This window comes from Nerophis lumbriciformis, linkage group LG05 (genome assembly GCF_033978685.3).
Source record: "Nerophis lumbriciformis linkage group LG05, RoL_Nlum_v2.1, whole genome shotgun sequence".
Taxonomy (NCBI): Eukaryota; Metazoa; Chordata; class Actinopteri; order Syngnathiformes; family Syngnathidae; genus Nerophis; species Nerophis lumbriciformis.
The window spans coordinates 31,574,136-31,592,476 of record NC_084552.2 but is presented as its reverse complement, the minus strand read 5'-3'; the positions used below and the strand labels follow the sequence as shown (position 1 = coordinate 31,592,476).

Below are 18,341 nucleotides of genomic sequence, written 5' to 3'. Positions count from 1 at the left end.
CTCTTTGCAAAAAAGTTGTCACAGGGGCATTTTTACCACTGTGTTACATGGCCTTTCCTTTTAACAACACTCACCTGTTTCCAATGAGCCTAGCCTGTTCACCTGTGGGATGTTCCAAATAAGTGTTTTATGAGCATTCCTCAACTGTCTCAGTCTTTTTTGCCACTTGTGCCAGCTTTTTTGAAACATGTTGCAGGCATCAAATTCCAAATGAGCTAATATTTGCAAAAAATAACGTTTTCCAGTTCGAACGTTAAGTATCTTGTCTTTGCAGTCTATTCAATTGAATATAGGTTGAAAAAGATTTGCAAATCATTGTATACTGTTTTTATTTACCATTTACGCAACGTGCCAACTTCACTGGTTTTGGGTTTTGTACACCAGGCAGTTTTCTACAGCCACAGATGTCCAAGTGCTAATTGAAAACCACCATAGGAGACATAGCCGTTTATTGGAGCATTTATGGTGTGTATTATTTTATATTGTATGAGATGTGCATTTGTATGCAAGTTAAATCCTGTTGAATCTGAATCTAAATCAGAATAAAAATATATTTTGAAAACACCAAGTTATTTACATAACATCATCACTTGGTTTTGTTGTGTTTATAAAATCATTAAAAAAGAAACATGTTTTGCTTCCTGATGTTTTGACAAAAAAAAAAAAAGAAGAAAAAAAAGAGGTGAAAGGTCAGAGTACCGTATCTGGCGTCTTGTCGCTTCCTGCTTTGGTTCAGCTTGAGCACGTTGAGGAAGACCTCGCTGGTCAGGCTGCCCTCGCCGCCACTCCCGTCAGGGGGGAAGAGGGGCGAAGGGGTCTCCAGCGGTGATAGACTCCCGCTGGAGGCGCCCACTGAGTCCAGAGAGGCTCCCGTGTCCCGGCGGCCCCCCGACTCGCTGCTAGTCTCCGTCACGTGACTGCTGCTGGAAGCACAGGAGTAGTGCAGAGGAGGCGTGCACAAGCAGCAAGATTTTTTTTTTTATTGGCTACCTGAGTTTGCGGCGAAGAAGATAGTCGATGATGTCAGGATCGGTCTGGATAAGACTCATCAGGACTTCCTGTTGCAGCTCAGCCGAAACCTAAACGGCACAAGCAGCAGCTCTTATTTTGAAAATCCTCAGAGCTGATCTGGATTGTGGTCACCAGTGAAGCACGAGACGCACCATGAAGAGCCTCCTGTAGTTCTGGACCAGCACCAGCGTGACGTTGATGATGGCCGTGCTGTCCTCGATGTCCATGGCGTGCAGGCCCGCGTCTCCTCCTCTCTCCTTCTGCAGCAAGTTGGGCCCGAAGATGACGGCCAGGTTGGCGGCGGTCATCTTGTTGCCGGGGATCTGGGCGGGGGTAAGCGTGAGAGATGGAAGGATGGTGGAATCCGAAGCGAGGGCCTACCTCCTCGTTGTTGGTGTCCACGCTGTCCTGCGCGAAGCTCTGCACGGTGTGCAGCAAGGTGAGGAGGCGCAGGAGCGTGTCGCAGTTGCAGGGAGGCAGCAGGTAGAGGAGGTGCTGCAAGAACTGCAGCTGCTCTGCTCCTCGGAGAACTGAACCAAGACAAGCAGAACTTAAGTTCTGGTGCTGGGTAGGGATGTCCGATAATGGCTTTTTGCCGATATCCGATATTCCGATATTGTCCAACTCTTTAATTACCGATACCGATATCAACCGATATATGCAGTCGTGGAATTAACATATTATTATGCCTAATTTGGCAACCAGGTATGGTGAAGATAAGGTTTTTTGTTTTTTTTTTATTAATAAAATAAGATAAATAAATTAAAAACATTTTCTTGAATAAAAAAGAAAGTAAAACAATATAAAAACAGTTACATAGAAACTAGTAATTAATGAAAATTAGTAAAATTAACTGTTAAAGGTTAGTACTATTAGTGGACCAGCAGCACGCACAATCATGTGTGCTTACGGACTGTATCCCTTGCAGACTGTATTGATATATATTGATATATAATGTAGGAACCAGAATATTAATAACAGAAAGAAACAACCCTTTTGTGTGAATGAGTGTGAATGGGGGAGGGAGGTTTTTTGGGTTGGTGCACTAATTGTAAATGTATCTTGTGTTTTTTATGTTGATTTAATAAATAAAAAAAATAAAAAAAACGATACCGATAATAAAAAACCGATACCGATCATTTCCAATATTATATTTTAACGCATTTATCGGCCGATAATATCGGACATCCCTAGTGCTGGGCTTCTTTTTAAAGGTTCTCTATCATGCAACTTTTTATTGATGTTCTAACTCTACAGTAAAACCTCAATTTATGAACCCTTCATTGTACAAACTTTTCGTCCAGCAACCGCCCATTGTGTGCCTGCAGCGCAGCCATTTTGTGCCTGGCAACACAAATCCCTTGTGGCCGGGCTCATCGCTCTGCAGAGCAGTGCCCCCCCCACCCCAACCCACTCCACATCGTACCCCCCAGATTGTAAATAATTAGGGATGTCCGATAATGGATTTTTGCCGATATCCAATATTGTACAACTTTTTAATTACCGATACCGATATCAACCGATACCGATATATACAGTCGTGGAATTAACACATTATTATGCCTAATTTGGACAACCAGGTATGGTGAAGATAAAGTCCTTTTTTTTTTTTTTTATATTAATAAAATAAAATAAGATAAATAAATTAAAAACATTTTCTTGAATAAAAAAGAAAGTAAAACATTATAAAAACAGTTACACAGAAACTAGTAATTAATGAAAATGAGTAAAATTAACTGTTAAAGGTTAGTACTATTAGTGGACCAGCAGCACGCACAATCATGTGTGCTTACGGACTGTATCCCTTGCAGACTGTATTGATATATATTGATATATAATGTAGGAACCAGAATATTAATAACAGAAAGAAACAACCCTTTTGTGTGAATGAGTGTGAATGAGTGAATGGGGGAGGAAGGTTTTTTGGGTTGGTGCACTAATTGTAAGTGTATCTTGTGTTTTTTATGTTGATTTAATAAAAACAAACAAACAAAAAAAAAAACGATACCGATAATAAAAAAACGATACCGATAATTTCCGATATTACATTTTAACGCAGGCCGATATTATCGGACATCTCTAATATATATATATATATATATATATATATATATATATATATATATATATATATATATATATATATATATATATATATATATACATACAGCCCGGCCCCCCGCCAAATTGTTTTAACCCAATGCGGCCCCCGAGTCAAAAAGTTTGGGGACCCCTGTCTTAGACGTGTTTTAAATTTTTGAAACAATTAACATAGGACCTTTAATGTTATTGTTATTGTCGTGTGTGCATACGGTTAGCGTGCAGGAAGGCGGGGTACAGCTCTCTGCTGAGCAGAGGGTCCGGCATGTCCCTCAAGAATTCTTTGAGCAAGGCTGCCACGTCGTGCACGCTTTGCTCCTCCTCCAGCTGCACGTCCACGCCGACGTCAAAGTCCTCCCTCAGCTGCAAAACAGGATCTCTCACATCATCGGGCGGAAGCTCTGACAGGAAGCAGCTCTTGTAATACAACAGGAAGTGAGCTCACCTGCCGCACTCTTTTCTTGGAGCTGCCCACTCGGAAGATGCCCACCGTCTGGAGACCTGAGTGGACAAGTGGGTCAAGTGTGGGGTCAAGAGACTCTTAAGACGTTCTCCCATCATGCTTGGCTTGTGTTCACATTCAGCATTTATCTCATGACTTTTACTGCAAACTCACTGACTTTTGCTCCTATTTTGAGCAAAATGACTAATTATTGTGCTGGCATTAATGACGTAAAAATGACACAAACTAATTATTGGGTGAGCATAATGTAGTTTTGGACTTTTTTAATTATTTGGAGTTTTAGTACAGTGGAACCCCGATTTACTAACGCCTCCATTTGCGCCAAATATCCCTCTGTTTGAGAACCATGTCTCGGCGTACGAACGCAACATTCATAAATTTTGCATCCTACTTGAAGTCAAGCGGCATTTCTAATGTGTTTATTTCCTTCGATGTGTTTATTTCCACCATCGTTGTAGAAACACTTTAAATGCGCCCAAACTCTCACAGTCTTGCTGGATAGCTTCGGGGTTGCCAGACAACCACTAACCCAGATTGCAAAATATAACTGGACCAGATAAAAATCCAGTGTGGATCCGTTTTTTACCCATCTAGTGTCTTTTTGCACCTCGGCATTGATCTGATACGGACTCATTTGCCAGATCTGAAACAGCTTTGGGCCAAAATCTGGTCCAAAGCAGCAGGAAAAAAGGTCACGTACGGCCCAAATACGTTACCCAAATATTACATTGGGACCAGCTTTGGACCCGATGTGGTCCAAGTTTTACCAAAACTTTTATTTAGCATTGATTTGCATCATATTTTAATGTGTCTACAAAGAAAATAAAGTTTGTCTAGTTAAAGTAATTACGACAATACTTTTAAAAAGAAAAAAGCTATTTATTGATGGTAACAAAATGCAGCATTACATTGCAAACAATAAGCAGCACATTGTTGTACAACACATGTAAACATCATATCTAATACAACACAAGACTTGCATTAGAATTATTCAAGTTTAAACAGTAAACATCACTATTCAAGTAGTGTTTGTTCACATTTCTTTATATATTCAGTATAATTATGTTCTTCTGAGCTTGGTTTGTGAAATAGATTGCAAAAATAAACAGTCATTGAACAAAATCTAAAATAAATAATTATGATCAATAAAAATATACATTAAAAAATGACCTTCAACAATAAAATCACAGAACCATACACATGTCCCTTTGGAGGGTTTATTTAAGTACAGGTAAAAGCCAGTAAATTAGAATATTTTGAAAAACTTGATTTATTTCAGTAATTGCATTCAAAAGGTGTAACTTGTACATTATATTTATTCATTGCACACAGACTGATGCATTCAAATGTTTATTTCATTTAATTTTGATGATTTGAAGTGGCAACAAATGAAAATCCAAAATTCCGTGTGTCACAAAATTAGAATATTACTTAAGGCTAATACAAAAAAGGGATTTTTAGAAATGTTGGCCAACTGAAAAGTATGAAAATGAAAAATATGAGCATGTACAATACTCAATACTTGGTTGGAGCTCCTTTTGCCTCAATTACTGCGTTAATGCGGCGTGGCATGGAGTCGATGAGTTTCTGGCACTGCTCAGGTGTTATGAGAGCCCAGGTTGCTCTGATAGTGGCCTTCAACTCTTCTGCGTTTTTGGGTCTGGCATTCTGCATCTTCCTTTTCACAATACCCCACAGATTTTCTATGGGGCTAAGGTCAGGGGAGTTGGCGGGCCAATTTAGAACAGAAATACCATGGTCCGTAAACCAGGCACGGGTAGATTTTGCGCTGTGTGCAGGCGCCAAGTCCTGTTGGAACTTGAAATCTCCATCTCCATAGAGCAGGTCAGCAGCAGGAAGCATGAAGTGCTCTAAAACTTGCTGGTAGACGGCTGCGTTGACCCTGAATCTCAGGAAACAGAGTGGACCGACACCAGCAGATGACATGGCACCCCAAACCATCACTGTTGGTGGAAACTTTACACTAGACTTCAGGCAACGTGGATCCTGTGCCTCTCCTGTCTTCCTCCAGACTCTGGGACCTCGATTTCCGAAGGAAATGCAAAATTTGCATGGTTGGGTGATGGTTTGGGGTGCCATGTCATCTGCTGGTGTCGGTCCACTCTGTTTCCTGAGATCCAGGGTCAACGCAGCCGTCTACCAGCAAGTTTTAGAGCACTTCATGCTTCCTGCTGCTGACCTGCTCTATGGAGATGGAGATTTCAAGTTCCAACAGGACTTGGCGCATGCACAAAGCGCAAAATCTACCCGTGCCTGGTTTACGGACCATGGTATTTCTGTTCTAAATTGGCCCGCCAACTCCCCTGACCTTAGCCCCATAGAAAATCTGTGGCGTATTGTGAAAAGGAAGATGCAGAATGCCAGAACCAAAAACGCAGAAGAGTTGAAGGCCACTATCAGAGCAACCTGGGCTCTCATAACACCTGAGCAGTGCCAGAAACTCATCGACTCCATGCCACGCCGCATTAACGCAGTAATTGAGGCAAAAGGAGCTCCAACCAAGTATTGAGTATTGTACATGCTCATATTTTTCATTTTCATACTTTTCAGTTGGCCAACATTTCTAAAAATCCCTTTTTTGTATTAGCCTTAAGTAATATTCTAATTTTGTGACACACGGAATTTTGGATTTTCATTTGTTGCCACTTCAAATCATCAAAATTAAATGAAATAAACATTTGAATGCATCAGTCTGTGTGCAATGAATAAATATAATGTACAAGTTACACCTTTTGAATGCAATTACTGAAATAAATCAAGTTTTTCAAAATATTCTAATTTACTGGCTTTTACCTGTATATCATGAATTTCTATTACCGTATTTTTCAGAGTATAAGTCGCACCTGCCAAATATGCATGATAAAGAAGGAAAAAAAACATACATAAGTCACACTGGAGTATAGGTCGCATTTTTGGGAGAAATGTATTTGCTAAAACCCAACACCAAGAATACACATTTGAAAGGAAATTTAAAATAAATAAATAATAGTGAACAACAGGCTGAATAAGTGTACGTTATATGACGCATAAATAACCAACTGAGAACGTGCCTGGTATGTTAACGTAACATATTATGGTAAGAGTCATTCAAATAACTATAACATATAGAACATGCTATACGTTTACCAAACAATCTGTCACTCCTAATCGTTAAATCCCATGAAATCTTATACGTCTAGTCTCTTACGTGAATGAGCTAAATAATATTATTTGATATTTTACGGTAATGTTCCTATTCCCACCCATCCCAGCCTAGGAATTATTGATGGTACACTTACCAACTATAGCCTCGGCACACAGGAGGAGCTAACCCCCGAGGTTACTCTTGACTTTTGGACTATAGACTATTTGTTATTATTACCCATACTTACCTTTTTAACTATAAGTTAATTAACAGCTACCACTTAGCTTTACTCTATGTGGGGGAGGTGAAACACCCCCACATTGTCCGGCGTCCCCACTCCTGCATTCTTTGGCTTGGCAAGCCCACCAACCCTGACTGGGATTGAACCCAGTACCCTTTAATCGGGAACTAGCTGTTTAACCATTCAGCTATTCTCGGGTCTTCTTGAGACAAGATTTCGGGCCCCAATGACATATTTAATTGAGAACGAGGCTCAGTTAACTATGATATAAAACTTTAACTCCTCCTGCTGGAGCTTTCCTAGTTACAGAACAACCTGACTGGGATTTGAACCCAGTCCCCTTTGATTGGGCGCTAGATGCTTTACCCACTCAGCTATCCTTAGTCTTCTTAGGGGGTCAGATTTCGGGCCCCTATGACATATTTATTTGCGAACCTGTCTCAGTAAACTATGATATAAAAACATCTTGTTGCTGGAGCTTTCATAGTTACCGATAGACCTGACTGGGATCGAACCCAGTACCCTTTGAATGGGAGCAAGCTGCTTTAACCACTCAGCTATCCTTTGTCTTTTGAGACAGGATTTCAGGCCCCAATTACATATTTAATCGTGAATCTGTCCCGGTAAACTCCACTGGAGGCAATGTTCCCTCTAATTTTTAATGTTTGTGAGCAAACGCACAAACTCCCTGAGCATTCAGTGGAGCACATGTGACCAACATCACACGTGCACACTGTGGCCACACCAGCATCACACCTGTCCCAAACCTGACATCATAACAATTTAAATGTTTTATTAAAATAATTTTCTGATATAAGTGATTTTGCCCTTTTACAATGACAATAACATAAAAACATGTTTTTCATGATCTATGTGCTAGTATTGTATGTCTGGCTGCGGGTCCTGCCTTTAAAAGAAATGTTACCCCTTTCAGAGATTACATTTAGTTCCTGTAACTTTCTATCTGTAATTAGCATTTATGAAATCTAGTGACAATATTTCATGAATAATATCCTTAGATTAACATTCTTAATACATGGCAGTAAAATAAGCACACATCTGATTGAGGAGTCAGAGTGTTACAACCTGGCATTTACACATTGTGTGGCGGTGGGGTTGTCCAACTTTTTGTGGCCATAAACGCAACACTGGATAAGTGCCAATGAAGTGCGTGTGTTGGTGCAGGTGAGACAGAGCGAGCGGCTTCTGTTGAAACGACGGATGACAAAGTTGGTTTAAGCCTGGTTTGTATGGCAGAAAATTACCAGTTTTTATAGATAAAAGTTTTTTTTACTCATGTTTTTGGTGTGGTTACAAACAGTTTTGCTCGATAAAGTGATTGATGGAAATCCTGTCCGTAAAGTGTCTCGACAGACGATAATTGAACTGTGTTGACAAAGATTGTTTTATTCATTGGGGCCACTCTTGTTGTCACCTGTCACTCATAGAGTTGCAATGCAAAATCATACAGAATAAATTGTAATGTGTTTATTTTGTTTAAAGTTCAGATGGGTTTTTTTATTTTCTGCGCGGCATTAATTTGCTGTGCGCAGAGGACGCGTGAGCAGTGCGCACCTTAGAGGGAACGTTGATTGGAGGTGAAACAAAACACTGAACTTCTTGGCTGGAGCATTGTAACCTGAACGGGATTCGTACCCAGTACCCCTTAGTTACCAGTTATTGGTGTTAACCGCTCAGCTGGCCTGGGTCTTCCTGAGAGAAGATTTCGGGCCCCAATGACATATTCAATTCAGAACCTGTCTCAGTAAACTATGATATAAAACGTTAACTCCTCCAGCTGAAGTTGTCATAGTTACCACGCAATCTGACTGGGATTTAGATAGTACTTTTTTGATTCCTTCAGGAGAGTTCCCTCAGGAAAATGAAACACAGTGCCCTCTGATTGGGAGCTAGCTGCTTAACCACCCAGGTATCCTTAGCATTCTTGAGACTAGATTCCAGGCCCCAATGACATATTTAATCTTACCTTTCACCTCAATGGAGGTGAAACAAAACACTGACTCTTTTGGCTGAAGTGTTGTAACCTGACTGGTATTCCTACCCAGTACCCTTTGGTTAACAGTTACTGGTGTGAACCACTCAGCTATCTTGGGTTTTCTACTACATTTTCCAAAAATGTGTGACAGGATGTTCCAGGTAATCTGCTTGATGCGACGTCCCTCAATGGAAGACAAGGCAAAAATCTGGGGAGGATGAATGAATGAAGACAAATTTTAACAAGAATTTACATGTCTTTTCATTTTAGAGAGGCTGCCAACATATCCGACTGGAAAGAGCTTGACATGGTGAACTACCTACTGCTCAATGATAGTCGAAATGCACATTTTTGGATGTGGAAATATGTTTGTATAGCATTTATAAATATACCGTGCAGATTTTAGCGCTATAACATCCACACTTTGACTATGATCAATTGAAATTAGTTTTGTGTTTTTTTAATGACCCAAAATAAGGAGGATAAGCAAACTCATGAGCCTCACATCCTGCATCACACGTTATTCACCATTACCATTTCTTCAAGCAAACTTAGGTAACAAGAATCTTAATTAAGATGTGGATTACTTTAGCTATAGCTGCTTTCGTCTTCGTAAAAAAGTAATGTTAAAGACCGTGGTGGGCCATGTTTCCCAAGTTAGTAAGTCGTGTTACATAGTAAACTTTAAGTGTAGAGCACGGACAGTATTTGATACGTATAATGTATGTCTTAATCTAAGATTACAGTTGACGCTTCCTGGCAAAGTTCGACCCACTGTTTGCATCACTACTTCTACAGCAAATTTGAACACACTAGCTGCTACTAGCCACAGGCTAACTAGCTAGCTGCCGCTTAATAAGTTAAAACTCAAATTTTCAACTGTGAAGCTAGTTTACAACAGAGACAAAACTATTATGTTACTTAATTTAATTGTACTCTTACACTATGTTCACCAAGAAACCACTACTTATAATAACGTTAGCTTATGGTAAAACCGCAAAAAATGATCTACCATTCAAAAGATGATTTTCAACAAGAGCCCCCAAACAAAAAATCAGCAATATGTTTAAAAAAAAACACTTACTTGTGATACTTTTCGCCATCCGTGATATTGGCTCGCTTAAATCGTTCCGTGTGTCAAACTGCAGTGACGTCACGCGCTGACTGGTGAATTTCGAATCAACCCCTAAACAGGCTCTAACCAATCATTTGGATTGTCAATCTGAGAGTCCCAGGCACAACTGGTCCACATTTGCTGAGCGGACGTGACTTCTATACGGATCTGTTGATTTGAAAGCAGATCTGGTGCAGCATTTTAGCTAGTTAGTCTACGGCTTGCGACCCATTTAGTTTGAGGATTTTATCAGCGAAGGGGGATTTGTTCTTTAATTGTGATGAGACCGAAAAGATGCCACAGCGGACCTTTGTAACAGGAGAAGGCACCACCGGGACACAAGCCGATGAAGGACTGCGAGTTTGTGCTAACGCTGGCGGAGACTACGTGAAGCCACTGCACTGAAAGTCCCAGAGTGTTCAACAATGCTATATAATATTCACAGAGACAAGGTAAAATGATTTTCCTTTTTTGTTTATAAAGCACACCAGCGAGACGTGTGTGTGTGCATGTTGACATTTAAGCTTGCTGTCATGTTGTGTTTGGATAAAAAATAGATTGTTGAGCCATTACCTTCTTGTTTTATTGGGCTGTTAACGCAATAATGGCACTAATTTCTTTGACGGCCAATTAACGCGGACACTTCCTTTTTGACTTCTCGGGCCGTGCCGTAGCGGGGGAACTTGGCTGCAGTTCACTTGCTACTGATGAGCCACAAGCGAGCAGAAATGGACAAAGAAAGTCTGCCTTATGGAAATATCAGGTTCAAAGCCATGGTTAGTTGTTCCCTCGACAAAAAAAGGACTATGTTTCGCCGTGAGAAGAGGCGACATCCCTGCAGCAAACGCCTGCTGCGCATGTCGTTCAGAGGTGGGTGGTGCTTCCCTTCCGTGTTCAGATTACGGTTAAGGTGCAGTGATAACATAACATTTAGATTGTTACTGTGACAGATTTTGTAAGTAAGATGACATAACAGCTCAACAGAAATGAAAGACAGTCGGCAGAATGTCAAAAGGAAATGTTATTGCACAGTCGATGAGACATTAAAACATGTCAAGTCACTTTCTCAAACCAATCACACAATTTTCTGGCTTCAAAATAAAAGCACTACACTATATATCTGGTTTAACTACGTTTAGGGTTTCTCCTTAATGTACAGCTTCATATTAGCCGCCACACCTAGAAAAATAAAGTAATACAATGTATTGTAGCGTCCAGGAGAATACAAACGAAGTCTGACGCTTTTTTATTAATTTTTTTTTTTTTTAGCTTTCATGGTTAATCTTATGCTAACAACGGGCCCAATTCCAACAAGTATTTCCTCCGTGCACACACCAGAGGTGGGACCAAGTCATTGTTTTGCAAGTCACAAGTAAGTCTCAAGTCTTTGCCCTCAAGTCCGAGTCAAGTCCCGAGTCAAGACAGGCAAGCCCCGAGTCAAGTCCAAAGTCAAGACTGGAAAGTCTCAAGTCAAGTCCTAAGTCCTGCATTTTGAGTTTCGAGTCCTTTCAAGTCCTTTTAACCACAGACTAATATATTAACACAGATTGTGTATGCTTTTCAAACGCTGTATTTATTTATTAAAACAAGTGCATTTTAAATTGCAGGAAAGAAAATTGTGCTGACATTGCACTTTATAATAGCACTATTAACCAGTCATCTTAAACATTAACTCATTCCTTTACAGAACAAACACATTGAAAAATAAAGTGCAAATGTACTTATTTGTACAAAAGTGTTAACATTGAAAAAACATGACATATACGTGAACATAACAAAAAAGTTGTACTTTTTATATGTCAGGGCCCTATGCTGCATTGCATTTGCAAAAGACCAAATTAGCCAAGAGTCTGTCAGTCATTTGTGCACGATGGGGGCGTAGTATGATGCCACCATGGCTGAAAACTCGCTCCACTGGAGCACTGGAGGCAGGCACTGCCAAGACTCTCATGACCACTCGGAACAGTGAAGGAAGAGTCTTCATGTTCAATGCCCAGAACAAAAGGGGGGAGAGAGTGGTTTTGGGTTGGTGCACTACTTGTAAGTGTATCTTGTGTTTTTTATGTTGATTTAATTAAAAAAAGGAAAAAAAATAATTATTTCTTGTGCGGCCCGATACCAATCGGCCCGGTGGTTGGGGACCACTGAGGTAAACAACCAACAGTATGTCAGAAAGCTAGCTAAAACGGTACACATATTCATAATATAGTATACATTTTAACTGACCTTTATTTTACTATTTTTGTCTTTTTTTAGGTGGCTAAAATACGCGGTGCTGCTGACCGCCGTCTAACGTTACGTGTGATATATTGACTAACGTAACCCTGCTTAAAAAAAAATCACTGAACAAAAAGTATGAATAAGGTAGTGAACTGCAACAGATTCCCGTGTTTGCAATAACGTTATAACGTTAGCAGTGAGTTTACAGCCTCACTGATTTAACTACACAGCAAATAAAAGTCACGTTACTTAGCCAATAAACGTTATCTTACATTCAAAACTTACCGTTCTTTGTGCAACTTCAAATGCCGGACGAAGTTGGAAGTTGTTGCCTCTCATGTGTTGCATACTGCAAACCGTTTTGTGTTGACCACCTCGTAATTTTTATACCCAAACAAAATTATTTTAGGTATAATTTTTTGTTCACTGGCGTGTGGTTTGGACATGTCTTCTTCGTTGGTTGTCCTGCAATTTGATTGGATGAATGCTGTTTGATGAAAACAAAGTAGATCTAATTTGATTGGCTGTTGTACTGAGACCACACCAGCTGACACACGCAACGCTGATAGACAAGTACACAATGAAAAATACGGAGCGCTCCCGAATAACTTTTTCATCTTTGGGTTTTGGGGAAAGTAGCAAGTCATGTCAAGTCATGTCAATTCAAAAGGCTCAAGTCCAAGTGAAGTCACAAGTCATTGATGTTAAAGTCTAAGTCGAGTTGCAAGTCTTTTTACATTTTGTCAAGTCGAGTCTAAAGTCATCAAATTCATGACTCGAGTCTGACTCGAGTCCACACCTCTGGCACACACATCTGTCTCCGTGCTTCACTCCTAGACACAGAACAATAGTTTATTTTCCGCTGACAGGGTGTGTTCACAGACCATGGGAAAAATGACTACCATAACACACTAACATACACATTAACACCAGCCATAGGCAAGGGATTGTCTGGAGCGGAGACACCGTGTGACGTCAAGCTCTTTGCAACTCGATTTTCGTCACAGACATGGCGCAACAGAATCTAAACAGTCTCTAAACACGAGTACAGTCTCCAATAACACCAAAAATATGTTGCCAATCGTTTTTATTACAGAAAAAGTGACTGAAAGGATTGGAGAAATCTCTTAAAATAAAAAATGTTTTCAACAAAAGTACATTGTACAATAAGCAGCAACAATTTAAAAATAAAACTAAACAATGTAAAAATATCTATGTTAACAGTATACTTAATAACAAATTTGTTTTAAATGTATATTCATATTTGTTTTGCCTTTTTAAAGAATAATTGCATGATAGCAAATCATGCGATGATGTATTGACCACGCTCCTAACCACCGCCACAGGTATTTTGGCAATTTAGGGGAAACCCTGACATTAACAAAATAAAAATGTCTTACATTACGATCGTGCTTTGTCAGCAATGGTTTTGTCATGTTATTCTGTGATATTTGCACCTAAAGAATATGGTGGCGGGTGGATTTTTCTGCTTGGCTGAAATATTGTGAAAATTATTTTATAACATGTTCTGGTCGAAACCTCAATTACAGAATGAATAGCAGTCTCAATATTAGAGGTGGGGGAAAATACATTTTTAGACATGGACGATCATAAAATCGATTAGTAAACCTCAACCTCAAAAATCTATAATTGATTTATTTATTGTAAATAAAAGTAATGCAGACAGTTCTAAAATTTGGTTGACTGCAGCGAACCACTTCACCGAGAGATCCGATCAGCTCCTTTATTCTAGGGCACTTATGTTCCAGTTTTGCGGACATTTCTATTACTTTAATAAATGTAATCGGGGTTAATGTAACTGTTTCTTAATACAAATGCGCTGTTTTGAAAGTTTCGTGCGATAAACTCTCATCTCGTTTCACGAGATGAGAGTTTATATTTTATTTGATATTATATTATCTATATATATAATTAAGTAAAATATTATCATATTTTACTTAATTCTATATTTTCTATTATTTTGGTACCTATTGTAAAAGACAAAACAGGCAAGATAGATAGCAAAGATGATAAAACTGCATCAACATACATAAATTAAAGATGCATCAATAATCGATTTTTTATCGAATCGTAGCTCGTAATCCTAATCGAATCGTGAGGTTGCCAAACATTCCAACTGCTACTCAATATTACATTTTATTAATCAATAGAGAAGGTTAAAACATTGTCATGTAGCAATATGAAGACAACTAACTTGTACAACATGTAATGTACAGAATATCAGAAGCATTTATTCAGGTAGAAATATCACAGATTACAGCTGGGATAGCGCCCCCCGAAAATGATCTGTCTAGGGTACACTTATTAATGATGAAAAATTATACCTATCTTCGATTAATTTTGAGTTAACTGTGAACAAAATGCAATTAATTGCGATTAAATATTTTAATTGTTTGACAGCCCTAATATACATACACACAAATGTATATATATATATATATATATATATATGTATATATATATATATATATATATATATATATATATATATATATATATATATATGTATATATATATATATATATATATATATACATATATATACACATATATATATATATATATATATATATATATATATATACACACACATATATATATATATGTAAATATATATACACATATATGTAAATATATATATATATATATATATATATATATATATATATATATATACATATATATATATATATATATATATATATATATATATATATATATATATATATATATATATATATACACCGTTCAACAGTGCTCAATACCGGAGTAGAGCGGAATATTCCTTAGGTCAGGGATGAATGGGGAAGCCTGCTGCACAATACAAACCTTTTGGTTTGCAAACCACGTTCAAGAACCAATTAAGCTCGTAAATCGAGGTTTCACTGCAATCATTACAGTCGTTCTATGACTCTGCTTTTTTTCAACTATGCCGTGCCCTGACCAGTCAAACCAAAGGAGGGCACATGCACCAAACTTACTGGTCCAAATGTGGCGAGCTGCATGCCTTACCGTGGGCTTCGATGTGGCAACAACAGCGCTCCAGAACCCGCGGAACTTGCCGGTAGATGGGGTTGAGGCTCAGCTTGCTTTGGCTCCTCCCCTCGGACGAGCTGCCGCTCTTCTTCAGCTCCAGCTCGGCCGGATGGGAAAGCTGCAGTGCCTCCAGCAGGCGAGACTGACTGTCCACAAGGTCTGAGATGGAGTCCACAGACAGGCCGCCCTGCGTAGGAACAGAATGGTGGATATATTGTAGTGTGTTGCATTCTGGGATGCCTCCCATCGCAGGTTTTACCCGTCTCTGTCCTCGCCCGCTATTGTCCAAAAGCGGCTTATTCTGCGTTTCCTCAAATGGTGGCGCCCGGGCCACAGAGTTGGCAGGCGCGGGACCACCCGAAAGCGAGGACGAGCCGCCCAGCGTCTTGTTGCTGTTAAAGAACAGCCTCTTTTCGGCCCTGAAGCGCAGAATGCTAGATTCTAACTCCAAGCAGTCCCGCCGGCTCTCCTTTAGGGCGTCCTGATGCCGCTTGAAGGCGCGGTCGTTGGCGATGGCCTGCGAGAGGGGGATGCCAAACGCCTTGGGGGCGGACTCTGGTGGAAAACAGGACAAAAAAAGATTTACGGTTGTCCACTGTTTTTTGCGAATGGTGACAAATTGCAAATAATGGAGGCACCTATTAAAAAAATCCTTAAAATTATATTCCTGATACAGTAAACTAGAGGTGTAAAACTCGAGTCCATGGGGCCAGATCTGGCCCGCCACATAATTCTATTTGCGAAAGCCTGGAAATAATGTGCGTCAATGAAGTACTTCATCTTTCTTACAAAATGTATGTTTATTCAGTTTTGACAGAAAAAAAACTGACTTCTCCCTTCACTATAATTCCTATTTATTCCTATTCTTATCCCAGAACGTAAATGACCGCCATAACCACAACACCAGGGGGACCTCCACAAACCATGTCGAACCCAGATTCCGATCTAACAAAGGTCTTAACTCATTCTCCTTCTATGCCACATCAATATGGAATGCACTCCCAACAGGTGTAAAAGAAAGTGCATCTCTATCCTCCTTCAAAACCGCACTAAAAGAACACCTCCAGGCAACTTCAACCCTAGCCTAACCCCCTCCCCCCACCACATCCCACCTCCCCGGACTGTAAATAATCAAATGAAAATAATCAAATGTATATACAGTACTTGTTCTTCTGCTTTCTGAGCTCACTATGTTCACCACTCGCTGTACATATCCTACGAAGTGAGACCTACACTGTTTCAATGTCCATTTCTCAGATGATGTAATTGTTGATGACTGAAGTATGCTGATAGCAACCCAACCTAACCCCCCGCCCGGATTGTAAATAATGTAAATCATTTAATGTATATATTCTGATGATTAACTTGTGTGATGACTGTATTATGCTGATAGTATATATTTGTACCATGAATTGATTAACGTGGACTCCGACTTAAACAAGTTGAAAAACTTATTCGGGTGTTACCATTTAGTGGTCAATTGTACGGAATATGTACTGTACTCTGCAATTTACTAATAAAAGTTTCAATCAATCAATCAATCAATTTTATATATTCCTGAAAACTAGCATCCTCTGCAGTGGACATTTGATTTTTGTCTACTTTGTCAGAGTTACTCAATTCAGAAACAAAATGACCATGTCTATACAACAAAAGCGCTCTGCTGTTTCTAAGGACCTATATTTAAGATCCTCTATACCGGTGGTTCTCTAACTTTTTTTCACCAAGCACCACCTCAGAAAACACTTGGCTCTCTGAGTACCGCCATAATGACCAACATTAAAATACAGTAGCGAAGTAGGCTTAAGTATTCATTAAAAACAAGGCAAAGGTTTTATTTAATATTTTTGGCCACTGTAACATTAAACAGTAACACTGTGTTTGAATAAAGGAAAATAAAACACTTTACTTAATGATGAAATAAAATTAATTGCACATAATTAAGTGATTATTTGGTGTACCTCTAGATCATGGGTGTCAAACTCTGGCCCGCAGGCCAAATTTGGCCCGCGGTGTAATTTCATTTGGTCCTTGAGGCAATATCAAATTAACATTAGAGGTGGCCCGCCGGTATTATACAGCGGCGGTGCCGCTGTAACACCGCATTCACCGCTAATACTCATACTTGCCAACCCTCCCGATTTTCAGTGCCCCTCTCGAAAGTCTCCCGGGGCAACCATTCTCCCGAATTTCTCCTGATTTCCACCCGGACAACAATACTGGGGGTGTGCCTTAAAGGCACTGCCTTTAGCGTCCTCTACAACCTGTCGTCACGTCTGCTTTTCCTCCATACAAACAGCGTGCCGGCCCCTGTCACATGATATATGCGGCTTCTACACACACATAAGTGAATGCAAGGCATACTTAATCAACAGCCATACAGGTCAAACTGAGGGTGGCCGCATAAACAACTTTAACACTGTTACAAATATGCGCCACACTGTGAACCCACACCAAACAAGAATGACAAACACATTTTGGGAGAACATCCGCACCGTAACACAACATAAACACAACAGAACAAATACCCAGAACCCCTTGCAGCACTAACTCTTCCGGGACGCTACAATATACACCCCCCCGCTACCACCAAACCCCGCCCACCTAAGCACCGACATTAATGAACTAGCATCCCAGAAAAGATGGCAGGTATCTGGTTTGGGCACATCAGATTAGATCAGTGTGTCGCAAACTGAGCAGTTTAAAGTCCTGAATGGTTGGTTTATTAATTATTTTATTTTCAAATTTATTAGCCTGTGGAAAAAGTTAATGTTGATATTTACCTCAGAAGGCTGCAAATAGAAAAGAGGCATTCCATTGTTTATTTAAATTGTACTTAATATACGATTGATGTTTTTTCATTTGTTTTTTGGAAGTTGATTTTGCACTATTAAGTTATATAAGCGTTGGTTGTTCCATATTCAGTGTTAAAGCAAATCAGTGTAGCTAACGGTTTATTCATGCACTTTCTCTTGCTACTTCAAGGCTTGAATG

General features: G+C 39.5%; 1 protein-coding gene across 5 annotated transcripts in view; it reads right to left on the bottom strand.

The window, feature by feature from the left end:
* arhgap36 (Rho GTPase activating protein 36) overlaps window positions 1-18,341 on the bottom strand; it is a 66,401-nt gene that overhangs the window by 1,696 nt on the left and 46,364 nt on the right. For 4 of the 5 annotated variants that reach the window (XM_061960875.2, XM_061960877.2, XM_061960878.1 and 1 more), the window contains 8 exons: window positions 15,607-15,902; window positions 15,324-15,534; window positions 3,557-3,612; window positions 3,324-3,474; window positions 1,393-1,541; window positions 1,164-1,334; window positions 991-1,079; window positions 700-923 (listed from right to left, as the gene is read on the bottom strand). In XM_061960875.2, the coding sequence (XP_061816859.1) occupies window positions 700-923; window positions 991-1,079; window positions 1,164-1,334; window positions 1,393-1,541; window positions 3,324-3,474; window positions 3,557-3,612; window positions 15,324-15,534; window positions 15,607-15,902 (1,347 nt within the window). The remainder of the gene's footprint in view (window positions 1-699; window positions 924-990; window positions 1,080-1,163; window positions 1,335-1,392; window positions 1,542-3,323; window positions 3,475-3,556; window positions 3,613-15,323; window positions 15,535-15,606; window positions 15,903-18,341) is intronic. The other variant, XM_061960876.2, reaches the window with a different exon arrangement.